This window comes from Furipterus horrens, unplaced genomic scaffold (genome assembly GCF_987537825.1).
Source record: "Furipterus horrens unplaced genomic scaffold, mFurHor1.1.pri manual_scaffold_4, whole genome shotgun sequence".
In the NCBI taxonomy this organism is placed as follows: Eukaryota; Metazoa; Chordata; class Mammalia; order Chiroptera; family Furipteridae; genus Furipterus; species Furipterus horrens.
In genome coordinates, this window is record NW_028327174.1 from 52,216,690 (window position 1) to 52,244,357 (window position 27,668).

At 51.2% G+C, this 27,668-nt stretch overlaps 2 protein-coding genes and 1 long non-coding RNA gene across 3 annotated transcripts in view; 2 read left to right on the forward strand and 1 right to left on the reverse strand.

Moving 5' to 3' along the window:
• ACVR1B (activin A receptor type 1B) overlaps positions 1 to 8,254 on the forward strand; it is a 39,136-nt gene extending 30,882 nt beyond the window's left edge. Inside the window, 2 exon segments of the mRNA XM_090273200.1 lie at positions 5,258 to 5,388; positions 7,671 to 8,254. Of these exon segments, the coding sequence (XP_090129326.1) occupies positions 5,258 to 5,388; positions 7,671 to 7,796 (257 nt within the window). The 3' untranslated portion in view covers positions 7,797 to 8,254.
• Positions 8,255 to 13,965: 5,711 nt separating this feature from the next.
• On the reverse strand, positions 13,966 to 16,123 carry LOC150011781 (uncharacterized). The gene is made up of 3 exons (XR_016510466.1): positions 15,904 to 16,123; positions 15,373 to 15,586; positions 13,966 to 14,396 (listed from the first exon to the last, which is right to left on the reverse strand). It is a non-coding gene; the product is annotated as an uncharacterized LOC150011781 (long non-coding RNA).
• A 2,517-nt stretch (positions 16,124 to 18,640) lies between these two features.
• TAMALIN (trafficking regulator and scaffold protein tamalin) lies at positions 18,641 to 26,699 on the forward strand. The gene is made up of 8 exons (XM_090275555.1): positions 18,641 to 18,959; positions 20,904 to 20,953; positions 22,906 to 22,960; positions 23,066 to 23,168; positions 24,487 to 24,580; positions 24,680 to 24,746; positions 24,960 to 25,026; positions 25,465 to 26,699. Exons 1-8 carry the CDS (start codon positions 18,729 to 18,731, stop codon positions 25,953 to 25,955), a joined length of 1,158 nt encoding a protein of 385 aa, XP_090131681.1. The 5' UTR covers positions 18,641 to 18,728; the 3' UTR covers positions 25,956 to 26,699.
• The last annotated feature ends 969 nt before the right edge of the window (positions 26,700 to 27,668 follow it).

Sequence of the window (27,668 nt, forward strand, 5' to 3'; positions counted from 1 at the left end):
GTAATAACAAAGGGAAATGCAGATCAATACAGGGTTGAAATGCTCAGGTATTTTACACAAGTTCAAAAATATTTACTCATACCTAATCATTCTGTTTTTCACATCCTACTGACAAGAATTTGGGGCTATTCAGAGAAAAACAGAGCAGGTTCCCTTGTCCTTAAAAGCCACTTTGTATTTCTATTCTATCTTTAAAATCCCCCAGAGGGTGGGATTCAGAGCAAGCATGGAAGACAAACCTGCCGGTTAAGGCCCATGGCGGTGGCTTCACACAGTGGTCAAAGTCTTTTAACCATGCCTGCCTTTCTCAAACATGTGCCAACGTCCGAATCATAGGGGTGCCAGAAGGTGAAGAGGAAGAGCAAGAAATTGAAAAATTTTTAAAAGAGAGAGAGAGAAGTTGAAAAATTATGTGAAAAAATAATGAAGGAAAGCTTCCCTAATTTGGGGTAGGAAATGGACATACAGGTCCAGGAAGCACAGAGAGTCCCAAACAAACCTAGACCCAGGGAGGACCACACCAAGACACATAATCAAAATGCCAAAGGTTAAGGATAAAGAGAAAATCTTAAAAGCAGCAAGAGAGAAGAGGAGAATTACCTACAAAGGGATATCTGTAAGACTGTCAGCTGATTTCTCAAAAGAAACTTTGCGAGCAAGAAAGGACTGGCAGGAAATATTCAAAGTGATGAAAAGCAAGGACCTACAACCAAGATTACTCTATCCAGCAAAGCTGTCATTTAGAATGGACGGGCAGATCAAGTGCTTCCCAGATAAGGTAAAGCTGAAGGAGTTCCTCATCACGAGCCATTATTATATGAAATGTTAAAGGGACTTATTTAAGAAAAAGAAGAAGATCAAAGCTATGAACATTAAAATGAAAACAGTATCACAACTATTAACAACAGAAGCTAGGGAATGGAACAAAGGTAAACTAAGCAGACAACCAGAGTGGGAACATAATCATAGGAATGGGGAGCATGTGAGGGGAGGGCAGCTGGGAGGGGGAAGAGGGAAGGAGGGAAATGGTGCAGGAATTAAGAAGCATAGTAGGAGGGTGCAGAATGGATGGGGATGTTGAGAAGAGCTTTGTGCACAACCCATGGACATGAACTAAGAGGGGGACTGCTGGAGGGAGGGGGGTCACTGGGTGGAGAGGAGCAAAGGGAAAAGAAATTGGGACAACTGTAACAGCATAATCAGTAAAACATACTAAAAAAATTTTAAAAACAGGTGAATCTTCCAGCCAAATCCTTTTCTGTATTACTGTCTTTTTCCATCTATGATGTGTTGGGTAAGATCCAAGTTATGGAGGAGGCACCTGGGTATTATTCATAGAATTGTACACCTTAACTTTTGATCCTATGTACAGAAAACAGATTTAGAAAAATCTGGCCACACAGATCTTAAGCTGAATAAGTTAATTTGTTCTTTCTCATACTCTCCAGAAGTTGGGGCTTAATGTATAATAACAATGCTAACATTCACCACTTGTAATATATAAACTCAATCTCTACTACGAACTATAAAGTGTGTACTATTATTGCCACCATTTTGCAGGTGAAGAAAATAAATCACAGAGATCAGGTAATTTGTCCAAGGTCACATAGCTAATAAACTAGGATTCAAACTTTGTCAGACTGAGGCCAGAGCGTAAGCTCTTAACTACCCCTTAGGTAACTACAAAGTCAGACTCTATTTAAAATCTCTTCTATTAGCTCAGGACAGCAGAAGTTTTCCTGGAAAAAGGCTTGAGAAGGTTACATTGGATTTAAGTGATTTTTTTTTTCAGTTTCTTTTTCTTTTCTTTTATTGATTATGCTGTTACAGTTGTCCCAATTTCTTTTCCCCCTGCTCCCCCCCTCCCTCCAGTTATTCCCCGCTTAGTCCATGCCCGTTGGTTGTGCATATAGTTCTTCTCAACATCTTCCTGTCTACTCCACTCCCTCCTACTATGCTTCTTAATTCCTGCATCATCTCCCTCCCTTTTCCCCCTTCCCCCTCCCTGCTGACATCCTCCCAATATGTTCCCCGTACCTATAATTCTTTTTCCCTTCTCCTTGCCTACTTAGTTTGCCTTTGTTTCGATTCCCTAGCTTCTGTTGTTGGTTGTTGTGATACAGTTTTCATTTTAATGTTCATAGTTTTGATCCTCTTTCTTCTAAACAAGTCCCTTTTAACATCTCATATAACAGTGGTTTGGATCTAACAAACTCCTTCAGTTTTACTTTGTCCTGGAAACACTTTCTCTGCCCTTCTATCCTGAATTACAGCTTCGCTGGATAGAGTAATCATGGTTGTAGGTTTTTGATTTTAATTACTTTGAATATTTCTTGCCTGTGAAGTCTCTTTGAGAAATCTGCTGATAGTCTAATTGGGGCCCCTTTGTACATAATTCTTCTCTTCTCTCTTGCTGCTTTTAAGATTCTTCATCTTTAATTTTTGACATTTTGATGATAATGTGTCTTGGTGTGGTCCTCTCTGGGTCCAGTCTATCCGGAACTCTCTGTGCTTCCTGGACCTGTAAGTTCATTTCCTTCCCCAAGTTAGAGAAATTCTGCTTCATTATGTTTTCACATAATTTTTCAATTTCTAGTTCTTCTTCACCCTCTGGCAACCCTATAATTCGAATGTTCGTTCACTTATAGCTGTCCCAGAGGTTTCTGAGCCTCTCCTCATATTCCTCACTTTTTGTTTCCTCTTTCTGCACTGATTGACAGTTTGTTCCCTCCCGATGTTCCGATTTGTTGATTTGATCCATGGCTTTCCCTTCCTCACCAGTCGTCTTGTATATATTTTTGTTCATTTCAGCAGGACTAGCCTTCATTCCTTCTCTGTCTGTAAGCTGCCTTATGACTACAGCTCTGAACTGAGCCTCAGAAAGATTCGCTATTTGTTCATTGGTCAAGGCCTTTATTTGTTTTTTTGTTAGCTGTGTGATTGGTATTTCAGTCATTAATGCTGCCATTCTGACCGTTTTGTTCATCTTTCCTTCTTGGGCGGGGCGCTGTCCCACCTCCTACGCTATACTGGGTGGAGCGAGCCCCGTGTGTGCTCGTCACAACCTGGCGACCTTTCTCACCACACTGGTGCTTTGCGTGGGGGCGGGGGTCCAAGATGGATTCCTGCTGTTAATCTCTGCTGAGGAACCGGGAGCCTCCTCCTCCATCCCCACGCCCTCCAGGTCTCTCAGTCCAAGACAGTGGGGTCTGCCTTCCCCGGCGTTGGAATTGTGAGCCGATGGGTCTGGTCTGCAGCCAGGGCCGCTCCCAGGCGCTTCTCTCCTCCCCCCAAATACGGGTGTCTGCTTACTGGGTCCCACTGCTCGCTGCTGCAGCTGCCGCCTCCAGCACGGTTCCATCTTTCACCGTGGTTTCGCCCTTCCTACCTGTCCGGACGAGCACCACTTGTTTATGACTTCATACGTTAGATTTCCATGTAGCTTTATTTTCTGGAACTTATTATTTTTGTTTTTGCAGTAGTTGTAGTCCTTCTTAGTTGTGGAGGGAGACAGCGCCTGTCGGTCTATCTTAAATGATTTTTTTAAGTAATTTTTTTGTTACAGAAGATATTTAAGTTTGTAGCTATAAAACATAAGGACTTCAAAAATATAATACAGTAGTCCCTCTCTATATTGCAGTTCACTTATCGCGGCTTCACTGTATCGCAGGATTTTTAAAAATATTATATTTATTTATTATGGGTTTTTTGCTATATCGCGGGGTTTTGCGCTACTATATACGTATGTTTAAGTTACGTAGGTTTAAGAGTGTAGAATAAGTTTAAGAACATAAGTAGTGTTTATAAAAGTATGGAAAAGTTAATAAGGGACTGGGAACGGTTTATAAGTGTGTGGGAAGGGTTTATAAAGCCTTAAAACATATATAAATACTAAAATAAATGTAAGGTTCCTACTTCGCGGATTTTCACCTATTGCGGGGGCGGGTCTAGAACGTAATACCTGTGATAAGTGCGGGAACACTGTACTCTTCTTAGACTTTTAACAAATGAACATTAATTCTTAATATTGTTTAACATCAGTTGGTAGTGAGATTTCCCCAATTTTCTTCTAATTTCTTTTTTAAACAGTTTGTTCAAAAGCAGAGTTCAAATAATGTTCATTCATTGCAATTGACTGGTACACCTCTTAAGTCTCTTATAATCTATAGGTTTCATCTCCATTTTTCCCCCTGCAGTTTTTAAATTGGAGAACCCAGTCATTTGTCCTATAAATGTTCCTGTTTGCCTCTTCATGGAGTTCACATGTTCTCCTGTTCCTGTGAATTCCCTATGATAGTTACATTTAATGACTAGAATCATGTGTGTGTGTGTATATATATATATGGGTTTTTTTCAAAAATCTCTCTTTTATAAGGCACATAATGCCAGTTACTGTTATCATTTTGTGATTTAATAGCCATCAGTGATTACTGTCCAAATCCAAATTTATTAGAGGTTGAAAAATGGCAATATTCTGATTTTGTCAATCTTTAGGCATTAGCTAGATTCCTTCTTGAAAGAGAAACTTCCCATATTTGTCTCTTTGGTTACCAAGATGTATAATTTGACTAGGAAAGACAGGAAAAATACTTGGTTTCCATTTATTTACCATTTCTCAAAATAATGAGTTTGTTATCTATCATCTTACAAAGGTGACAGTGGTTGGGGTTTTTTGTTGTTGTTTAGTGTCGTTATGAACTAGACTTTTTTTAACTGGTGGATTTTATTTGTATTTATTCGTTTTATTTTTTAATCCTCACCTGAGGAAACTTTTTCATTGCTTCTAGAGAGAGGGAAGGAGGAGAGAAACATCAATTGGCTGCCTTCTGGTGTGTGCCACGACTGGGGTTCAAACCCACAACCTGTTGGTCTACAAGATGATGATCCAACCAGCTGAGCCATGCCAGCCAGGGCTGAGCTGGTGGATTTTAAATATTTGTTTCCATTGAAGTTATTAGTCTTATTATTGCATAAATGTTCTCGTCTTTAGCTAATTGGGAGCTTTTCAGGTTGGTGCCTTTTGATTTGACTTCAGTAGTCTTTGATGGTTTTCTTGCGATTTGGTATGAAAAAGATGTTCCTGACTAATCTTGTGTATCTCTTGTCCCATACCTAGATCAACCAAGGTCTCCAAGGAGTCCTGTTCCCTCTTAGTGGGACGTAGCATTTGCAGACCATAATGTGGTTGTTCTCACTGGCTTTTGAACAATCTCTTCCTTCTCTTGGTAACTCTGGTGGTTATTTTCTTTTTTTCCAGGAGTCCATGAAGAGTATCAGCTGCCATATTACGACTTAGTGCCCTCTGACCCTTCCATAGAGGAAATGCGAAAGGTCGTTTGTGACCAGAAGCTGCGTCCCAACATCCCCAACTGGTGGCAGAGTTATGAGGTGGGAAGCTCCCCTACCTCATGCTGCTTTTTCATCCGTGGGATTTCTCCATCTCACCTGACTGGGTCCAACCCCCAGGTCTACCCCCTGAGTGTGTCATTTATGATATCCCACTGTGCTGTTATATACTAAGCCCTGAGGGGTCACAGTCCCTTGTCCTGGGCACTGTAAGGCCCCCTTTGGAATTGACAGAAGAAGAAGACTTGGCTCCCAGGACACAAATGAGATAGGTAATCAACAAGAGACAGAAGTGAAAAGCTAAGGGGAGTCTTTAGACTTGTCTAACTAGAAAAATGGCTCTGGATCCATAGGGTGAGCCAAGTCTTGTGGCCCAGTGAAGAAGAGCCTCCGTGAAGGGTGCAGAAGGATGAGGGACGGGACTTACCAAGTACACGTTTGTGAGGGAGGTGGCCTTTCTAACAACTCAGAAGAAGGGAGGAGGATGTGGAGAATTTGAATTTGGGAGAGATGATAAAGTTAGGAAGGTCATTTGGTGGAAAGAGTTGAAATGAGGACAAATTTCTGATACAGGTAACTAATAAACATGGAGTTCTGGGGTCTTAGAGTGTTCTGGGGAATGGGTTTGTCTACCTAAGCGCCCTTGGGCCTCTTTTTGCTTTTAGGGAGTATAACCACTAGAGGGTGTTTCATCGGTGATGAACAAAATTAATTCACAGTTTAGGTGATGTTCTCTTTCTCTTGTTGCAGTAGAACAGCATTTTCCAAAATGTTCCTTAGCACCCTGGGCTGGGTTTACTTCAGAGGAGGAGTGTGAGGCTGGAGGAGCTGCTTTGACTGCCCTGCCCCATTCTGTTCAGTCAGCACTGTTGATACGTTGGGACTCAGCTTAGGAAAGGGGGCTCCGCTGTGGAGGGGAAATTGGAACACCACTGGCTTAGGGCAGCAATAGGGGAACTTGGCAGCCCTCAGTGAGCAGAGGCCTCCTTAGGTGACCTTCCGTATCAGCTCCTGGCCTGACGGTGGTGGTCGCCTGGGTCCTCCAGGCGATGGCAGTGCCTGTGATGAGACTGCTTTCAGGGGCTTGTGTCCTACCTTATCACCACCCTCCATCTCTGCATGTGAACAGTGATGTGAGGCTGTTACTGGAACGGGGACCAGCTAGCCCCTACATAGTACGGGGGTTCCTGACTGTGTGCAGGAAAGATTTCACAAGACAAGTCCAGGTGATTTTGAGAGGACATTTATTAAAGCTAGGGACAGTGAAACAAGGAAGGGCCTAGGACAGAAGAAGCAATAGGAGCAAGCCTAGATGGGGCTGCGTGGGTTGTCTGGAAATGTTATAGGAGAGAAATGCGCCCAGGTCGGGCTACAGGAACTCACTGAAAACTAAAAGTCACAGAGAAAGGGGGCCTTGGAGACAGGGTCGGGGTTAGCCCAAGATAAGCTGCCACTGCCTGTTGCTCCCCTGGCTGCAAGTCTCATGGAGTTCCTTAGAATTTAGGAGATGTCTGCTTTTGGGGGAAGGGAAAGGTGTGGGTGTGCCCTGGGAGGGGAGCATGCTGGTCCTTTGTCTTGAGGATTTTAAAGGCTGGGAGCTTAGAATTTCAATAGCATAGTCATCAGCTATTCCAGGTGTGACCTTTCAGGGTGGTGGTCTCCACTGACTGGTCAGTGCTGGCAAGAGGTCGTTAATCATTGCAGCTGGTCCTGGTGTCACTGGCCTGGTTTTGCTGCTTTTCTAGCCTGGAGCTGAAATACAGCTGAGGCCTAGATGTTATTTCCAAGGAGGTGACCTTCTGCACCTGGCTATAAATTGCTTGGCCATTGTGTTGAGCTGTCTGTCTCAGTTTCCCTATTCTACTTGCCAAGGAATTTTCCTAGCTTCTTACTTTCCTGCCTCAAGATTACAGCCAGGTGCATGCATGGACCAAGGTGTGTCCCTGGTTTACATGCCACTTTGTAAAAGAACAGTTAGTGTACAGTCATAAAAATGGAAACTCACACCCAACAGAAATGATTTTCAGATCACAGGCTGTTGCTGGTTATTTCTTTCAAGATTACCCAGATGATGGGAAGTGGCTGACTGTACTTGAAGAGAAGTTCTCCCCTCTCCTGGCTGGAGCTTTCTCCATTTGCCTGTACAACCTGTCCCCTGAGGAAGGGTGACCCAAGGGGAGAGAGAAGCTTGCAAAGTGTTTCCCTAGGCTCAGAGGGGGAGAGGAGATTCTGACACATGTTGTACTGAGAAATGGGGGGGACCCTGGGGACCAGAAAGGCTTCACCCGGACAGGGTCAGACTGATGCCCTCTGCATCTCTGCAGGCATTACGCGTGATGGGGAAGATGATGCGAGAGTGCTGGTACGCCAACGGCGCGGCCCGCCTCACCGCCCTGCGCATTAAGAAGACCCTCTCCCAGCTCAGCGTACAGGAAGATGTGAAGATCTAACCCTGCTTTCCTGCCCCTACATGCAACCCTGGGCAGCGAGGACTATACAGAGCTGCCATGTTGAGCGTACGATGGAGGCCTACCTCTCGTTTCTGCCCAGCCCTCTGTGGCCAGAAGCTCTGGTCCAAAAGAGGGACAGAGCCCGGGAGACGCACTCACTCCCATGTTGGGTTTGAGACACAGACACCTTTTATACTTACCTCCTAGTGGCATGGAGACTCTGAGAGCGAGTGGTGTGGAGAGCTCGGTGCCACAATTAGAACTGGTTGTAGTGGGAAGTCCCACCAAACCTGGTGCATCTGGCGTACAGCCAGCAGTGGTGACGGGTGGCCTGGGGGGCCCCAGGTGAAGCCGAGTGTTGCCAGTGCTGAGCAGGACTGAGGGGTTCCCACCAGGGACCAGCCCTGGCACACTGAGGAGGCCTGGGGGAGCCAGCAGTGCAGCCCTCTGGCAGGCGGGCCCAGCCGGGCCCAGGCCCGGCTCCACCCTGGCGCGGACATCTGGAGGGACTGCCGGTGGAGACGGAACCTGCCACCTCTGTCCAGCCGTGTGTGCATGTGCCGAGGTATGTCCCCTGTTGTGCATGGTCCGCGCCATGCCCTTACACGTGTGTATGTGTGTGTGTGTAGGTGCGTACTTCCCTGCTTGAGCTTTCTGTGCATGTGCAGGTCAGGGGTGTTTGTCATGCTGTCTGCGTGCTGGTACCTCTGTTCAGTAGTGACGTCTTGTTTCCTGGTGACCTTCCCCGGGGTCTCCCTCCCTGCCCCTTACCCCAGAACTCTGAGCCATGGTGGTCCTCCTTTCCCACCCTGTGTCACACCACTCTCCTCCTCCATTTCAGACTGTGGAACCAAAGCTGACCCAGTTGTTCATGGCAGGCAAGGCTTTCGGGTCCAAATGTGAGGGAGGGGTGGGTGGACAGGGAAAGCATCCTGGTGAACGCCTCGGGTGTTGTGGTCAGCTGCAACCGTGGGAAATGAGCCAGCCCAGGGCATCGTCCTCAGCAGCATCAAGGAAGGGCCAAGGAATTTGAAGCCCAGATCTGGGGACTCAGATTGGAATGTCACATCTGTCTTTCATGTCCCAGATTTTGGAAACAGCGGTGTATATTTTTGGTGGTGGTGGGTTTAGGGTGGGGAAGGGAGGGGGGGACAAAGAGTCGGGAGGGAGTTAGAGGTGGGAGGGAGCCATTTGCATGGGTCTTTTACTGGGTTATCAGACCATGGTGGAGGGAAGAGATGAGGTTTACACCCTCTTTAGGAGCCCTACTAAAGGGAACAGCCTGAGCCGGATCATATTTAACCTGAGTGTAGTATTTAATGATGTCTAGCAGCACGGTTGTGGGTGGTGGTTTGGTCAGCATATTTTAGGTATATAATAACTTTGAAGCCATAACTTTTAACTGGAGTGGTTTTGTTGTTGTTGTTTGTTTTTTAATTTTATTGGAAGGGTCTGGATTTTAACTTTTTTTAATATTAAGTTTTTATAAAAGGAAAACCATCTCTATGTGATAATTACCTCTCAATCTGTTTGTTTTTAAAGAAATCCCTACAAAAACAACCACAAAAAAAAAAAAAAATGGTTCAATCAAACGCACATAGCTCAATCACACTGGAAACGTCTGTCCTCGTACCTGAGCCTGTTCCCACTCCGCAGGGAGAGTGCCTGCCTGCCTGCCCTGGGGGTTAGTCTCTTGCCTTGTGCCCCGCCCAACCCCAAGTCCGTGAGTGGTTTGGGGCTAGGGCCCTACCTTTTGTGCATTGTCCAGCTGGCTGCATCTTCTCCTCCAGGCGTTTACTCAGCGGATGTTGAGTGCCTGTTGGGTGCCAGGCACTGTACTAGGTGCTGGGAATATAGCTGTGAATAAGACAGGCTTGGGTCCTCTTCTGGGAGCACTGGAGAAGGACCTGATCCAAGTTAATGGGTGCCTGTTTTGAGACCACAAGTTTTCATATAGTAGTTGGTTCTGAAAGCCTTTGAGCCTGGAATGATTGCTCTAACTAAAGAGCACGCATGCCCCCCACGCCAAAGAGACTAGTGGGTGGGCATGAGCGCCCAATCACTGCATTCATTCAGAGTTCCCCTACTGGCCCAAAGGGAGCATGTTACGGATGCAGCTCCACAGCACCCCTGCCTCCAGCCCAGCGGTTCTCTGCCAAAGCTTGTGGAGGACGGGGAGAGCCCTCTCCCTGCTTACGTGTCTCCCTGATGCCCCAGCCTTTCTATTTATTTTCCTGAGGTATTGCCTCTTTTCCTTGTGTTAAAAAGAGATCTTCCCTTAACTGTTTGGGCCAATTTACTGGCTATCGACTAATTTCCCTTGAATACCAGTTGTGTCATGGGGGGGAACCTTCTTTCCCCACCCTTGCTCATCCCTCACCTCTCCGCCCTGCAGCAGAGTCTGGTGGGTTCTAAGTGGTAATGGGACGCAGGCTCCTGTGCCCGTCACAACCAGCCTCTAGGATCTGCCAACACTCCTCAACCCAGGGACTCAAAAGCCACTAGCCTACTCCCTAGGTGGCCCTTCTGTCCTAACCACACATGCGGTCCAGCTCCTCTACCCTTGGGGAAGACTGAGCAGTTTTTTTGGAAGTTCCCACCCTTATCCCTGCCACTCTTAAACACTAGGAGTTAGAGAGTTGGGGAGAAACTACAGCCTGAAGCTGGGGTGTCTGGCCCTCTGGGGCTGACCCTGATCCTTAGGGCTACCTGCACCTCTGGATTCTGGATTCACAGACCAAGTCCAAGCCCGTTCTTATGTCGCCACCAAGGCCCCTGAACGGCATTCTCGGTACTTCTGTTTGTTTTGTACATTTTATTAGGACTGTAAATTAGCCACTTAGACACTTTACCTCTTCAGTATGCAAATGTAAATAAGTTGTAATATAGAAATCTTTTGTTTTAATATAAGAATGAGCCTGTCCAATTTCTGCTGTACATTATTAAAGTTTTATTCACAGAGCTTTTCTGGTGCATCTGTTTTCCATCTGTTGACTGCGCCCAGCTGTTACCAGGAGAGTTGGCACGGGCAGATGTTCTCAGGTAGTATTTCTACCTTCCCACTTGGCTGGGGCATGCTGTCAGCACCAGTCACAGCAGGTCACAGCAGGGAAGAGGAGCTGATCTGTTCACATCGGGTCTCCTTGAGACCATTTCTCTGTTCCGTGGAGAGAGGAGGGTCTGGTGTGTGAGAGGGTGCAGAAGACACAGAATACCTTTTCTTGAGCTTTGTACTTGTTTTGTCTTGTAGCATTTTTCTTTTTAGACAAAAAAGGATCTTGATCCTGCTTAGTCACACACCACCTAGTCTTGAAGACAGCCTCAGTTTTTGCTCTCCCCTCCTAAATTGGAGTATAAATGCGAATTTGGGGATGCTTAGGTGGCTTTGGGATGGGAGTCTTCAATGGTTCCTCTGGTATTTTCAACGTGTGGGTGGCTGTGAATATCGTCTCTAGGCTGAGGGAACCTGGGACAAAAGTCCTAGAATCACAATTTCATGTGTTGAGGTGGGACCCTAGAGGTCGCCTAGTCACCACCCATCAGGTACTTGACTCTCCATAGCATCCCTGCCACGTGGAGTGGGCCCGGTGGGCCCGAGCCTCCTGCTGAAACTTGGGAGCACAACTTCCCCCTGCAGGTGTCTGCTGTGGAGAAAGCTCTCCCGTACAAGAACCAGGCAACCTCCACGTGACTTCTATCCAGAGGCAGTTCAGAGCAGCTTTTTCTCTTCCATATAAGGTCCCTGAAAATACTTGAAGGCAGCTGTCATATTATCATGAATTTGGCAAAGCTTCGAATTTCTTCAGTTAATATTAGCAAATACTGAAAACTTACTGTATGCTAAGCAATGTGCCAAAATTTGGTTCATGTATATTAATTGCTTTAATCCTAAAACTATGAGATGAGCATTATTGTCCTCTCTTTATGGATTAGGAAACAGGGTTAGAGAACTCAAGTAAATTGTCAATAAATCAAATAAGCATAGCTCACACAGGCAGAAAAGACTTTGGGTTCAGGATATCTGACCACAGACGGCAACCCTCAACCTTTGCACCATCCAGCCTCTGGTTCAGTGTTCTTCCCCTTGGCCAGCTGCTCTCCACTGAACCTAGCGAGAGCCTGGGGCCAGGAAGGTCAGGTAACATTTCACCTAGGCATTAACTAACAGCATGGACTCGAACAAGGATCCCAGACTGCTTGACAGCTGCAGGGCCCATCCCATGGCTGCACCTCATGTCTTAGGTTAAGTAAAACCCAGCCACTTCCTTCTTCCGTCCTATATAAGAGAAGTTGAACTCAAGTGCAGAATGTCATGTTTACCCTGTTAAATTTTACCATAGAACCTGTCCATTGCTCCAGCCTGTCAATATTTTAAAATTCTGTTTAAGACTTTATTTATTTTTAGAGAGGGGAGAAGAGAGGAAGAAAGAGAGGGAGACATATTTATATGTGAGAGTTGCATCAATCAGTTGCCTCCTACATACCCCCAGCTGGGGACCTGGCCTGCAACCCAGGCACGTGTCCTGATCAGAAATCGAACCAGCGAACTTTCAGTTTGCAGGCAGGTGCTCAATCCACTGAGCCACACTAGCCAGGGCTAAAATTCTGATTGTTATCCAGACTTTCCCACTGTTCTCCCATCTGAGACTGTTGGGCTGGAGAAAATCAAATAACCTACCTTTAGAAGTTGGCTTTAAAATAGGCATATATTGCCATAACCCAGATTAGCTGCTAATTGTCCTTGGACCTGTTCATAATTCTTCGATGCACAAAGATAACAGCAGAAGCCCAGGTAGCTTGCTGAAGTGGCAAGATATGGCTGCTGCATCTCTTCGATCTACCTGTCTGAAGGAAAAGTGAAGTGGCTTGTAGCTAACCTCAACCCAGTTCAAAAGACAGTCATCTTGCAGGCATGGACCTACAGTTCACTAGGTAATGGATTGCAGGTTCAGCTTCATTCTGAAAATCAGAATGCCAGCCATTCTGGTACCTCTTCATGTGCCCTTGAAGGTTACTAACAGTATTATCTTTATAAGGCCCAATACAGGAGACCTGAATTCATTTGACTGGTGTATCACTGGGTTTGTACAAACATTTTAAATTTCTGTTCCCCTAGGCCCTGTCTGCTGATCTTTGCAGTCTGGAAAACATGCCTGCTCAATATAAGCAAAACAAAATTGGTGGTACAGAAACAGCATTCAGGAGACACTCAGGAACACAGGAGGGACACACAAAGAAGGTGGTGGGAGGAAGAAGCTTTGGGTCCAGCCAGGAATAGTGTATTAAGGTTCTCCAGACAAAGAGAACCAATAAGATGGGTAGATATAGAGAGAGATATTTTAAGGACTTGACTCATGAACGTGGGGGCTGGCAAGTCTGAAATCAGGCCAACAAGCTAGAGAGCCAGTGAAGAACTGATATTGCAGTCTTGTGTCCGAAGACAATCTGGAGGCAGAAATCCTTTTTCCTCAGGGGACCTGTCTTTTAAGGCTTTCAACTGATTGGATGGGGCCCATCCACATGTAGAAGGTCATCTACTTTACTGAAACTGCTGATTTCAGTGCCGATCACATCTAAACCATTTTTACAGCAACTTCTAGACTGGTGTTGGACCAAACAACTGGCATCATTCCCAGCTGAAAGTTGGTGAGCATCCCATAGTCAGATAGGATGGGATTTAAGGAATATGGCAGGTAGTCCTGGGTCTGTCTGGGAACATTCCTTGGGAGCCAAGGATGGGGGTTAATGGGGCAGGAAGGTTTAAGGAACAATTGGATAGACTAGACTCTTAAGTGGATTATCATTAAATAAGCATCTGTTGAGCAACCTTAGTGTGTAAAGCGGAAGGAAGGCAGAATGAACAGCCTGGTCCCTGCTCTTCAGGACAGAGAGGATCTGTATAGAGAATAAATAATAAGGCAGATTTTGGCAAGTCCCATACAGAGCAATATGTAAGGTGTGGTGGAAGCACAGATGAGGCGCCTGAGGAAATAAAGGGCTGGCTCCTGCCCCCCAGTGGCTCCCTGGCTGGTGGAGGGGACTAATGAATAGGTAATGACAATGGGTTGAGATAGATTCTATGAGAGGGGCAGACACAGAATGCTCTGGAAACATGGGACAGACAAACGGTTGGGGTCAAGAGAGGTGACATCTCATCTATTTTGGAGTCGACATTGGCCTTCTGATGTAGAAGGGAAGGGGGTTTTAGTCGAAAGGAGCGTGTCACCATTCCAAATCTGCAGATGTTCAGCGTGGCTAAAGGAAGGGATCCGGGGTGGGTGCAATGAGGGAGCCTTTTGGGGCTGTCATGTGCTGAGAAGTCAAGCCTTCATCCTGAGGACCACCAGTGCCATCACTTACCCTGTGATGGGGCAAATCTATCAGTAGTTTTTCATCTTGAGTCTAGACTTGGTCTCCAAAGTTTTCTCAACAATATGCTTACGTGGAGTTGTCCCGTAACACCTCTTTGTCATTCCTGATGTGGGGAATACGCTATCTAAAGCAAGACTTTAAGCAAGGGAGTGATGTGATCCTGTATGTTTTCGGGGACAGTCACAGTGCTGACCTCAGAGACAATTGCGGTGGTGACAGCCGGAGCAGCTGGAGGAAAGGGGGAGACGTTTGGTAGAATGAACAGTTTTGAGGCATGAGCAAATGCAAACAGTGAGGGAATGAGGGGAGCTGGCCAATTCGGAGTAAGCAGAATCTTAGCCTGGTGCGCAACGCTGTCTCCTGGGAGAAGGAACCAGGGATGAACCCCCCAGAGCAGCTGGATTTGCCAAGAGGGTGGACATCTGGGGAATCTGGGGCGCTAAGAGCTGTTACTTCCTGTCCTAGCTGTACCTGTTCTGAAATGAAGAGGGTACAATAATACATACCCTCTGTGCTAGGAGTGGTACTGTAAGGAAAGCTGGAGAGGTAACTCTCCCTTCTAACAGTCTAACTTGTTCAAGCTGGAGACACCTTGCCACCCCCAACCCAACTGGCAAGAGGGTCCCTGGCCTCTGGGCGGGACAAGACTCTAGAGGCCACCCATGTCCAACACAAATAAACTGCCATGTCTGCCTTGCCCCAATTCCCAGACCCCCCTAGAATCAAGCCTGGGCTATAATGGATCCGCTCCCTGCTCCTAGGCTCCCCCGGTCACAATGCCACACACAGACACTATCCCGTGGAGACTGTTGAGCAAAAGGATTCGTTCAGAAAAACAACCACTCCCTGCCTGTCAGCTGCCCACCGGCTGTTCATGCCGCCCTCAGTATCATGCAACTGGGGGCCCAACCCCTCATTCCTGACCAGAGAGCCAGCTGAGTCCCAGGCCCTCTCCCTCCTACCTCCCCCACTTAGGAGCAGTGGCAATACCCAGAGAGGAGCCCCAGTGACAGCCTCCTAGTTCTGGGATGAAGTGACTACCAAAGCTGTGATACCGAGCAAGACTCCACAGGGGCCTGAGCTTCTGGAGCTCACCCCCAGTCCCGAACTTCTCCAGAGCTTGCACAGGTCACTGGGGACAAGATCCAGCTCTCCCCATTCCCTCCAGGGGCAAGGGCTTGTGCCAAAGAGAAGGGGGTCTTACCTTGGCCTTGTCCATTAGCCCAGCCCCTGCTGTCTCGCCCCCAGCACAAGCCCAGACCCATCCTGAGAGCTGGGAGCCAGGGCAGCTGGGGCAAAAGGAAGCCAAACTTAAGGAGCTCACTCTGAAAGGCAGGGACTTGCTCTTGGGAATAAAGTACATATTGAGCACAGATGTCTGAGGAGCCAGAGCGATGGGGCTTTTGCAGGGAGGATTCCTGGAGAGAGGAGAAAGGAGGAAGGTGTGTCCTGGTATGAGGTTGCTGGCAGTGTGCAGTGTGCTCCCCCTATCCCCTGACCTCCCCCAAGCTTTAAGGAGCTGCAGAAGATAGGATGAGGAGAACAGGGGCTAGACAAGAGACCTGGGCTTAGGTGGAAGTCATGGGTAGGTAGAAAAGGCAAAGCTTTAGGGGCTTCGTGTACGGTCTGGCATGCAGAGGCTATGGCATGGGGTGACCCACCAGCTGTCTGCCCTCCTGACGAATTTCACCTGCAGCAGGGCAACGCTGGCTGAGATCAAAACACAATTTCCTACCTGTGAGAGGTGGGCAATTCCAAACTTGGAGCTTGGTGTGTCAGGGGGACACAGACCCTCTGGGGCAGGGGAGGAGTTGTGGGCGATCCATAAACCGGCTGGGATTCCGATGGAGTCCGGGCACCAGCCCTTCAGTCTGATTTGAAGATTTTCCACCAAGAGACTCATGACCACCAGAGGGCATCACTACGCCACGGTGCGACCTCCTGGGCTCCCTATCACCTCCCTGGAGAAACTGGGGAGGTCGGGGAGGAAGGGGCACGGGTCTCTGAGCTGCCAACGACTGAATTAAACAGCCTCTGGAATCAGGAGACCCGGGATGTAGGGGGGTTCTAGTGCCTGTTTCACCACCATCTTTCCCTCCCTGGCCTCCGTCTGCCTCCTCTGTTAAATGAGGGCTTAAACCACATGGTATCCTTCCAGACCACAAGGCCCTTTCCACCTCTAAAGTTCCAGGATCTGGGGAAATCACGCAATGAGGCTGACAGAAATCTCATCTCCCAGAACCACCCTTACTGGGGCTCTACCTGGCAGGAGGAGGACACTTGTGAGACCTCTGGCGGTGGTCTCTCACCTGGAGACGGGGAGGCAGGCTGACCTGCAGGGACGAGGGGAAGTCTCCGCCTCCACTTCCGCGCGAAGGAGTACTGTCTCAGCGCTGGGACACCCACGGGGCCCACTGCTCCAGGTTTCGGGCAGGAAGGTGTCAGTGAGGTAGCCTGCTTGGATAGGTAGGGTGATGGTCTTTCCCAGAAGAGGTACAAGATGCTCTTTTGTGGGTCCCTTCAGGGATTGGCACAGGAATGGGGAGAAGAGAAACCGTTGCCTCTCCTGCCTCTGCTCGCCTCCCTACCCCTACCCAACCCCCAGCACAGATGCCGTCTGTCAAGAGCAGGCAGCAGACGGTCCAGGGGTCCATCTGTGCTAATGCTTCACAATAGAGTCCCATGTTTCCCCACCGACACCCCCTCAGCCCCTCAGCTGATGGCCACTTGGTGGTGCCAAGGGGAGAAGTGGGAGGAGGGAGAGGAAGACACTAAGGGAGTTAGTTAGCTCTTAGCTCCTGGCAGTCCCCAATTCCACCCCTGCCCCCAACACAAGCATCTTGCCATCTGGACTTGTGTAATCACTGAGGGATGGAGAAGCACCCCCTCCCACCCACACCTCCTGTAGGGCGGGGGCCCCAGGAGCCTGGGGCTGAAGAAGACACAGACACAGAAAGTTAAGGACACTAGAGAGCAAGGAGACTGGGCCAGACCTGTGAATGAGACAGAAGACAGCCTTTCCTGGATGCCCCAAGTGGATGTGGCTACTTGTCCCTCTGTACTCCTTGTGGCAGGTGGCTAACACAGCACCTGTGCAGGTACCACTCCCTACCAGACCAAGAGCCTCTTTAACTCCAGGGCTTGGAGCAGGCCTAAATGTAGAGAGAATGAAGAACTGAAGATGACAGCATCGCATAGTGTTAGGTAGCAGGCTCTGGAATCAGGCTGCCTGGGTTCGAATACCAGCTCTGCCACTGAGTAGCCTAAAACAAGTTACCTAACCTCCCTGGGCCTCAGTTTCCTCGTCTGTAAGGGATGATGATGATACCTATTTCTAAGGGTTGTTAGCAGAACCAAATGAGTTAACTCATGTATGTAAAAGCATATACAGAACAGTGTGCACAGCACATGGTAAATGCTCAATGAATGCCAGCTCTAAAGGCTAACAGATTTGGGAAGGTGGGAGGAGGAGGAGGGGACAGCCAGGGACAGTGCATCCCTGGCCTCAGCCTCTGTTTTGTGATTGATGTGGCACTGACACCCTGTGGTGGGTACCTGCTCATCAGACGCCAGTCCTGGCCTTCCACTTCCTACTCTCACTTCTTATTCAGGCACCGCTGACGACAGAGACTTCAGCTGGGCCATCCCCACCTCTCCCAGGGGGATGGTCCCTCAGGCAGTGTGAGAGAGTGGTTGAGCACACACCCCAGCCCTCAGCACCCGGTTGCTCAGGGACATCCCCTTCCCCATGAGTCAACTCCATAGTAAGGGTCTGTTTGCCAGGAGCTCTGACATCAGGAGCTGAGGGGATGTTTGCTCAGGAGGGACCACTCCGGGACAGGCCAGAATGAAGCCCACTGTCTTCTAGGTTCCCCCTCATCCCCTTCTCTTTCCTCTTGACTTGGGAGGAGGAGAAGCCTCTTTCACTTGTGCTGGAGCAGCCGTGTAAAGGGGAAATCTTGGGCCCTCTCACGGGGGAGAGGGGCGGTTTCTGCACAATCCCTTCAGGGGCAACTCTTCCCCAGGAACCGCACCCCTCCCTCTGCGCAGCCCCCCTGCCTCTCTCATCTTGCCTAAAGTCTCCTGCAGCCCCGAGCAGCTCCTAGAATCTTCTCCTGGGTCTCCAAACCGCCTCACAATGACTGCTTACTGTTCATCCACCACCAGATGTTCCACGAGTCTCCAAAGCTATCTATCTCCAAATTTTCAAATCTCCCACACAAGCCCCTTCCCAGACCACCGCCCCTCCCGCCCCCAGGTACCACTGGCCCCGCCCAGGGATGCCCTGTTTCCCAAACCCCTCTTCCGCGGCTAGGTTTCCCCCTCTTGAGACAGTCCTTAGCCTGGGCGGGCGTCGGGCTCCAGGCGTCCGTGGGCCGAGCTCCCCACCGCGCCCCCCCCGGGGGCGGGGCCTGCGGCTCTGGGGGCGAGGCCACCGAAGGCCGCTCCCCGCCCGCTCCCCGGTCCGCCCAGCGGATCCTATAAAGGGAGGCGACTAGCCACCCGCCTGGCTGGCATCCCCGAGCTGCTGCCAGCCCCGCCGTGCGGGGCGCCGGAGCCATGACCCTCCGCCGACTCAGGAAACTGCAGCCGAAGGAGGAGGCGTCAGCCGCCGCCCGGGCTCCCGACTCCGAAGTCGCTCCGGCCCGGACCCCGGCCTCGGCCCCCCCTGCCGGAGCCGCCAGCCCGCGGCCCCCCGGGGACGAGCTGTACGCGGCGCTGGAGGACTATCACCCAGCCGAGCTGTATCGCGCGCTCGCTGTTTCCGGGGGTACCCTGCCCCGCCGAAAGGTGCGTCCTCTGCTCTTCCAGCTCCCGCGGCACCAGCTCTCGGTAACCCCCAGCCTCACCCCCAGTTCCCTCCCTCCAGATCCGCTCAACCCCGCAACACCCCCGTCTGCGCCTGCTGAACCCCAATCGCCCCCGCTGACCCCCACACCATTCTGCTCGGGGTCGGCCGAGTACCCCACAATCTTCCCCAGCCCGCAGACCCCCGCGGCCACGTTCAGAACCTAATGAGTCCCCCCGGCCCTCTCCTTGGAAAGCGCCAGCCGCCGGCCCCCGCGGCCCCCACCTCCACGCCGCCCGATCTCGGGACTCTCCTCCCCGCTCCCCACGCGCCGCCCCCTGTCTGGCTCCTCTCCCTCCTGACCCCCCAGCACCCCCTTCTCCTCATCCATCTGGCCTGCAACCCCCACGCCCCGCCTCCCTGCGCCCAGGTATCTCGAGACTCCAAGGACCCCTCTCCCGGGCTCCTCCAGTTGCCGAGTCCGAGAGAGCGTTCGCCCCTCGGAGGGAACGCCCGGCTGCCTAGGCTCGGGGCCTACCGCCTGGCCCTGCGTCTGAAGTGTGGGGCACGAGGTCACTGCTCCCTGGACTTCGGCTGGGACCGGACGCGGTGGGAGGGGTCGCAGGGCGCCCGCGGGGCAGGAAGGATGCGGGCCGCGCCCGCCCTCCGAGTCTCCCCTCCTCCGCGGGCTCTTCCTCTGGCCTGAGGGAAACCCGAGCTCCCAGAAGCCGGGACGCAAGACCCAGGTTAAGGAGAAGGAGCTGGTGGCCTTTCCTCGCTCTGTCCCCCTCCTCCTTCTCTGGCCCTTGGCTCCCCCCCACACAATGAACAGCTTGTTGAAAATTTGCATTTTATGAAAATAGGGTGGAAAGACAAAGGGGTCTCTCTCTATGCTGCCCAGTCCTTCCTCCCTGGCTCATCTGGGAACTGTCCTCACCCCTGAGGCCACTCTCTGGTTCTGGAAAAAGAGGGCCCCCTTATCTTCCTAGCCTTGGGGAGCCTGGGAGGGAGGGTGAACAAGGGCACCAACCAGGAAGGCCCTGGGCTCTTTAGGGCACATGGGACAAGTGCTGGTCAGGGTTTCTTCCAAGGACCAATAATTTAGGGAGGGAGAGAGACTAGTTTCTCAAGGGCCCTAAAGAGGCAGGAACCCTCAGCACTGTCACCCACCTCCAACAAAAAATAAATAAGGAAAAAGAAAAAGAACTCCCAATCTCTCTCCTAAATATAGTGAGACTTTAGGGCACATTTGAGATCTAAGATTTTTCATCCCAAAAAGCAGCACACATACAGCAATGTTGAGAGATCCAGGTTGAGCCGGGTACAGCTGGTTCCTGAAACAGCCTATAATTTGGAGGAAGCAGTTGGTCCCTGTGTCCCCTGCCTTCCCACAGTCAGGCTAGGGTTCCTGGCCCTCCAGACCTGGGCCCCCGACCCCATCTTCCCCAAACTATTGTTTGTGTCTGAGAGACTAGGAGAGACTTGACTAGCAGGGGCCCTCTGGGGTGCCTTGATCTGCAAGCCCAGGGGCCCCCTGTGCCTCTCTGGGAACGTCTGGAAGGAGCCCCTGCCTTGGCTTGGCTTGGCTTTTCGGGAGTCTAGGAGGCTTGAGCTTTGGCGGGCATGCACCCTAGGGGTGAAGACTATTCTATCTAGATTAATGAAACCCTCCGCACCCAGCATGGGCTGAGAGGGTCATGCACCTGGAACTCAGGAGGACTGTTGTGTCCCTGCAGTTCCAGTTATGGGAACAAAGTCTTGGGAAAAGTCATGGAGTGATACTGATAGTGGCACTCAGCAAGTAGTTACACCAGCACCAAAGCAGGTTTTGAACCAGGACCAGACAACAGGGAGTGCTGGGTCCAGGGCTGGAGACCAAGTGAGGGACCCCCCAGAACAGGGCTCTCAGCACTCGCTCCTTCCTAACTCTCCATCTTCCTGCCCAGGGCTCTGGATTCCGCTGGAAGAATCTCAGCCCGAGTCCCGAACAGCAGCGGTAAGCCACCATCTCCCCAGCCCCTGCCCTGGTCCCAGGGGTGAGACGCCTTGGCGGGGGGGGGCAGGGGGGCAGCAGAATGCAGCATCTCAGCCCCAGCCAGGGGGAGTCATTCTCTCACCCTTTCAGCATGGCTCCCTCACTAGGACTGAGGTGCAGGTGGGGGTGTGGGCTGTGTGAAGGGGTGGCAGAGAAAGGAGGAAGGGACTTTTGAGTCATCTGGTGCTCCTCAACCCACCCCCAGTCCCTGCAAATTACCCCTCCCTGGGAAATCTGGGCCTGGGAGGTGGGGGAAGTAAGAGAAGTCTTCAGGGTCCTATGCCCTCCCAGTTCAGCAAACCCCGAGGGCCCAGACCATACCCACAGCATGTCCAGCTGTTTGAGTCTGCCTGCCCCAGCTTCCAGAGGCTCTGTTCCATCCTGTGGGAGCCCTCTTAGGAAGCAACTGAGGAGACGGCAGACAGAGGTGCTGATCTCAGGCCCAACTCAGAGTGTCCCATCCTGGTTTGGGCCTGGCTTCTTCTAAAATGGATCAGCAGGCTAGAGCCTGCTGGCCAGATTGGCCTGTTTGGTGCTATATTTCTAAAGGGTTGTTAAATTAAAAACAAAGAACCATATACGATAGAGGCTGAATGCGCCCCAAAAAGAAAGCCTAAAATACTTACTACCTGACCCTTTGCAGAAAAAGTTTGCCAACCCTTCAAGAAAACCAGAGATCACTGGGGTAGACACAGAATTTTCAGTCACCCTGCTGCCTGCCACAACACACACAGAGGGTTCAAAATGGGGAGGAGCTGAGCTTGGGGCTAGGAGTTACCACTCAGCATTTGGGGAGTATCTGGGTCATGCTGAGAGCTGGGGACGTGGGTCTCCAGGGCCTTCCTGAGGCTATGAGACATGAAGAGGCCTTTGGCAGCTGCTTTAACTCTGCCTCTGGCTGGGAGGGAAGGAAGGGGGTGGGGGTGGGCAGAGGAAACTCTGGGCTCCCCCAGCAGGCGAGGATCTGGATCAGCTCCAGACCATTGTGTCCAGTGGGCAGGCCTTCAGTGCTGGAAGGGGCAGCTTTGAGGCTACCCTCCCCCTAGCCCTCACATCTGGTGGGCTGGCCCCACTGCAGCTGGGAGGAGCAGCTGTGGTCTGGGCTCGGCCTCGTGACCGGTCTCTGGGGGTGGGGCCAGCCCTCTCCCCAAGGCTGTGGATCAGAGGAGGCTCCAGGCTGGGGCTGAATTTGGAGCCTCAGCTATTCCGTAAGTGGTACTCTGGGGCTCACTAGGAAGGAGGGACTATCTGAAAAATTCAGCTTGTCCACCAGCTCTGGGGGCTGGACATTCCCAGTGCCTCCCCCTACCGGAGGCTAGACTGGTTCTGTGCATCTGGATGAGCTGATTTCAGCTGGGTGTGGGTGAAACAGAACCCACGGGCTGTTCAGGTTGCCCGCCGCCAAAAAGCATAATTCTCAATACCAGAGTTTGGTGAAAAGAAAAAGAATTGCTTATTTAAAGGTTATACAGATTTAGATTAATGGCAGATTTCTGCTAGTAAGTCTTACTTTCTTTAAAACACCCACAAACACAGTTCTGCCTCCCCCTGCCAAACCAGACTAGTTTAAGAATAGAAAAGTCAGAGATACCATTCCCCTACTTTCCAGACACAGTTCAACTTTACTGGCAGCTTCCAATCACTTGTGCCTGATTGGGGTGGTTTTGCTTGTGTCGCAGTGTTCCCCAGCTCTTAATCCACCACTCCCATCTCCTTGGGGATCCCACTCTGTAACATGGGGAGGGACATTCCAGTAACCTGTGATGAGAATGAGTCATTGTCATTGGACACAGTGAGCCCTGGCTGGGTGTTCTACAGCAGACTCCAGCATCCGTGGAGGACTACACTATGGGACTGGCACACTCCTTTTAATTCTAAAAGTCTTGATGAGATGGCCCCTGTGTCTCCTGCAGGAAAGTGCTGACTTTGGAGAAGGAGGAAAATCAGACCTTCGGTTTTGAGATCCAGGTAGGAGAAGCTGGGTGCAGAGCAAGGGAAGGGTTGGGAGGCCAGTCTGAGGAATGGATGGACCCTGCCCCAATCCAGGGCTGAGGGTCACCTTGTCTGTTACAGACTTATGGCCTTCACCACCAGGAGGAGCAGCGTGTGGAGATGGTGACTTTTGTCTGCCGGGTTCATGAGTCAAGCCCTGCCCAGCGGGCTGGGCTCACACCAGGTGGGGCCTGAGCTCAGGACACTGGGCTCTGGGAAAGGGGTATAACTTTACTACCAAGCAGAATGGGTGAGAAATCTCTTCTAAAATCAGTTCCCCGAGGAACATGTATAAATGACCCATGCACATGGACAACACGGTGGGGATTGACTGTGGGAGTGGGACAGGGGGGCAGTGGAGAGCAGTGGGGGAAAAAGTGGGGCAACTGTAATACAACAACAATAAAAAAAGAAATAAAAAGATAATAAAATCAATTCCCCTTCCTTGTCCCATTTTGAGAAGGCCAGAAACAACAGTTAGATTCCAGGGTTTGGATCCAGGCAAATTTGCCACTTACTGTATGATATTGAGCAGCCCCATCTGTAAATGGGGGCAATAATATGTCCTCACATTATTGTGTGGTGTGGGGGTTCCCTGGACACAGAACCAGGGCCTGGTAAATGCGGGGTGTTGCTGTTGCTGTTCTGCCTCTTCCTGGCAATCTGGCAATCCAGCACAGGCAGGAGTTGGGGGAAGAAGCAACATTCCATTAGATCTGCCTGATACTGGGGATCAGGACCTATCCTACCCCTGACCTGGCCCAACTCTGGGGTACCTGTGTTATTTCCTTTAACTAGGAAATGATGCCTCCAGTAGGAGACCCTTAAGATTGGCCAAATCTAGAGTCCCAAGTTCCAGGGAGGGGCAGCCTGAAACTTCACAAATTGACCCCCTCCCCCAATTCATTACCATTTTCTTCCCTTGCCCACTTACCAGCAGCCCCTGGTAGCCAAGTGGTATATTGCAACTGTGCAAAGTAGTTTCACCCCCACCTTCCCCCCTGCTCCCCGAGGTAGGCACAGCAGATTCACACCCCCTTTTATAGATGGGAAATGAACCCTCAGAGATAGTGGCTGGTCTGCCTGAGGTCAGGAGGCTCTGCAGTGGCACAGGATAGCAGAAGCTCTCAGGCCTGGGACAGTGTTAGTTCTTAGCTTGGTACTACTCACCCTGCCCACTTCCTGTCCTGACTGGGTCTCCTGGAAGCCTGTGGGCCAGACTGAAATAACCAATGCTGGGGGCAGCCCAGGTTGCTGGGAGGGCTCAGCCTTTGGGAACAGAGCTTCCTGAAGGTGAAGTGAAGGTGTGGGTTTATGAGGACCCTGGACCCTAGGCTGCGGTGCTGGGCCTGGACAAGGTCTCCCAGACCATGAGAGGGGCAAGGGGAGTTCAGGAGGATTCTATGGTGGTTATTACCCCTTCCCTTTGTGGCTAAGGTATGGGACTTGAATTCTTCTGTAATGACCCATGGATCAGCTGCTGACCCCCTGTTTCCTGGCAGGGGACACCATCGCCAGTGTCAATGGCCTGAACGTGGAAGGTATCCGGCATCGAGAGATCGTGGACATCATTAAGGCATCTGGCAACGTTCTCAGGTGTGTCCAGGTGCCAGGGTCCTTGTGACTCCTGAGCTCAGCCTGTCTTGGTGTTTCCACTGGGCACTCACTCAGCCTTTGCTTCCCCAATCTCCTCAGACTGGAAACTCTATATGGAACATCAATTCGGAAGGCGGAGCTGGAGGCTCGTCTGCAGTACCTAAAGGTAAAGCAGCCCAGATACTGTCCAGCTTCTACCCTGCTCTTCCCAAGCCCCTGCCACAGCAGGCCCCCCACTCTTTTTCAGGGGGTCACTTATCTGTCTGAACCTCCTTTTAGCCTTAAGGTTTCCTGTGTACTCCCTGACCACTCAGTCTGTGCCCACCTCCTGCTAATTTCTGGCTGGCTCCTGACAGTGAGTTGGGGTTGTCTCTTGCAGCAAACCCTATATGAGAAGTGGGGAGAATACAGGTCCCTAATGGTGCAGGAACAACGGCTGGTGCATGGTGAGTACATTGGGGTGTGGAGGGCCCTGCAGATACCCTCATACCCTCAGCCATGCTTCCCCCTCAGACCTAGTGGGTTATTCCCCCCTCCAAAGTGAAGAAAGGTTTGTTGAGCTACTTTGGGTACAATACCACCCTGGGCTGATGCACGCACATTTTTAGTTTATTCTCAATAGCCCTCTGAAGGTTGAGTATTAGGTGGTATCATCTTCATTTTACAGATGGGAACACCAAGGCTCAAAGAACATGTCTCAAATCTCTTCCGTGGCTCAAGTGTCATAACTGGTCCTCATAAGGATTTGAGTGTATAATTCCTGTTTTACAGACAGGGAAGTGGGGCTCAGGGTGGTGACTTGCTCAGGATGGTTGCTAGGAGGCTGCTGAGGCCTCCCAGCTGTGCCCTCTGACGGCCCTCCCTCTTGCCTTCTGCCCTGGCAGGCCTCGTGGTGAAGGACCCGAGCGTCTACGACACGTTGGAGTCGGTGCGCTCCTGTCTGTACGGAGCTGGCCTGCTTCCAGGCTCGCTGCCCTTTGGGCCCCTGCTGGCGGCGCCCGGGGTCCCCCGTGGGAGCGCGCGGCAGGCTGGGGGTGACCCCGATGACGCCGTTTACCACACGTGCTTTTTCGAGGGCGCTGAGCCGCCCGCGCCCCCGCCGCCTCCCGCCCGCACGCCGGGCCTGGGCCCGGCTGAGACCCTGACCTCCGGGCTGCGGTCCGGGCTGAGCCGCAGCGCCAGCGTGCGGTGCGCGGGCCCGGGGGGCGGCGGCGGCGGCGGGGGCGCGCCAGGCACGCTCTGGACTGAGGCCCGCGAGCAGGCCCTATGCGGCCCCGGCCTGCGCAAAGCCAAGTATCGCAGCTTCCGCCGGCGGCTGCTCAAATTCATCCCAGGACTCAACCGCTCCCTGGAGGAGGAGGAGAGTCAGCTGTAAGGGAGGGTCGGCGGGGAGGGGAGTTATTTATTTATTTATTCGTTCCAGCCAGTTCAAAAGTGGGGGTGGAGGTGCTCAAGGGGTGAGGCTGGTGCCCGGCCGAGGGGGACCCCAGGAACCCAGAGCAGTGGGAGAGGGTCCTTGCCAGTCCAGTTGGCCTGCTGTGTTCCTGGCTTGTCTCTGCCCAGCAGCGTACCCAGGCCCCAGACCCTTCTATTCCTCCTCCCTAAACCGTAGTGGGAGCTGGCACACGGGAGAACCAGGCAAGCTCGGGGTTGGGAGAGGTTCAGGGACCAAAGGTGGGTTGTGCCATCCTACATCTGGTCATTGGTGCCTTGTGGGGCATCCAGGAAAACTCCTCCTAGGGGGTGGTGACCCTGTCCCACGAAGCCCTCTCCTCAGCTTTACTTGCTTCTCTTGGCCTTGGGGAGAAATGGCCTCCTGTGGGTAGTTGCCCCACCCTCCATACTCGCATACAGAGACAGTTCCATTTAACGAGTGGGCCCTTGAGGGGGCCTGAGGTGCTGGTCCCCCTCACTTCCGGTCTTGACCCCTAAGGGCTTGGCCCCTCCCAGAGGCCTGTAACTAAGTTGGGTCCTGCTGGGCAAGGGTCCTGGGTTCTCTGCCCCTTGGGGACAGAAATGGGCATGTCCAGGTGGGGTGGGGGCAGCACAGGCTGTTCCACTGCTTTGCATATTGTTGCTTCTGAACCAGAAACTGTATAAAATTGATGGTTTTTTTGCATCTGTGTCAGCGTGGTGACTGCCTGACGGGGAGGATCGGGCTCCGGCGAGCTCTGACTCCACCACACCCCCTGCCCCCAACACACACGTGTACACACACAAACACTATATTTTACATCTTATTTACTTGGAACCTGCAGCCAGAAAAGTAGTCCGGGGGATTTTTAACGTACATGTATGGGCCTGAACTGGAGGCCCCACGCCCTCCTCAGCCTCGGCCCTGTAGTTTCAGTGCATCTTGCCTGAGTCTCCCTCCCCAAATACCCACAACAGTGGTGGCCAAGTCTCATCTAAAGACCTTAATTATCATTGTGTAAATAGCTGTGCTTGGCACCCTCTCTTCCCAGGGCCCTGGGGTCTCCTGCAGAGGAGACCTTAGCCATCATCCAGCCAACTTGTGACAGGCCCAATTACAGATCACTCCTTAGTAGTTTCCCAGTTGCCCCGGAAGATTTCTAGCTCGCAGGCTGGGATATCTGACCCCTGCCTGCCTCATTTTCTTGTCTTCCCTCTCAGTCCCTGCTCTAGCCACCTTGTTGTACCTAGTGCACTTCAGATCCCCGCCCCTCAGGGGTCTCTGCACTTGCTCCTCCCATAGCTGGCTCCTTCAGTCCTCAACTCTGCCTCCCAAAGGCTTGGACACCCATTCTGAAATACAGTCACACCCCTTTGCAGTGACAGAGCCCTGTTTTATTTCCATCCTACTACTCAGCAGCATCTGAAATTGGATGTTTATGGGTTTTGTGTTTTACCTGCCCCCCTCCCCATTAGGATGTACTTTCCTTTTGCAGCAGGCCTTAAGGACTTTTTCTGTCTTTTTGTTTGTTTTTTTAAGATTTATTTATTTTTAGAGGAGAAGGGAGGGATAAAGAGGGAGAGAAACAGAAATATTGATGGGTCATCTATTGTGCATGCCCCAACTGGGATTGAACCCACAACCCAGGCATGAGCCCTGGCCAGGAATCGAACC

Coding starts and splice junctions, on each gene's coding strand:
- TAMALIN (XM_090275555.1), top strand. CDS start 18,729: ATGACCCTCCGCCGACTCAGGAAACTGCAGCCGAAGGAGGAGGCGTCA. Junction 22,961..23,065: donor CCTTCGGTTTTGAGATCCAG/GTAGGAGAAGCT, acceptor TGTCTGTTACAG/ACTTATGGCCTTCACCACCA. Junction 25,027..25,464: donor GGAACAACGGCTGGTGCATG/GTGAGTACATTG, acceptor CTGCCCTGGCAG/GCCTCGTGGTGAAGGACCCG.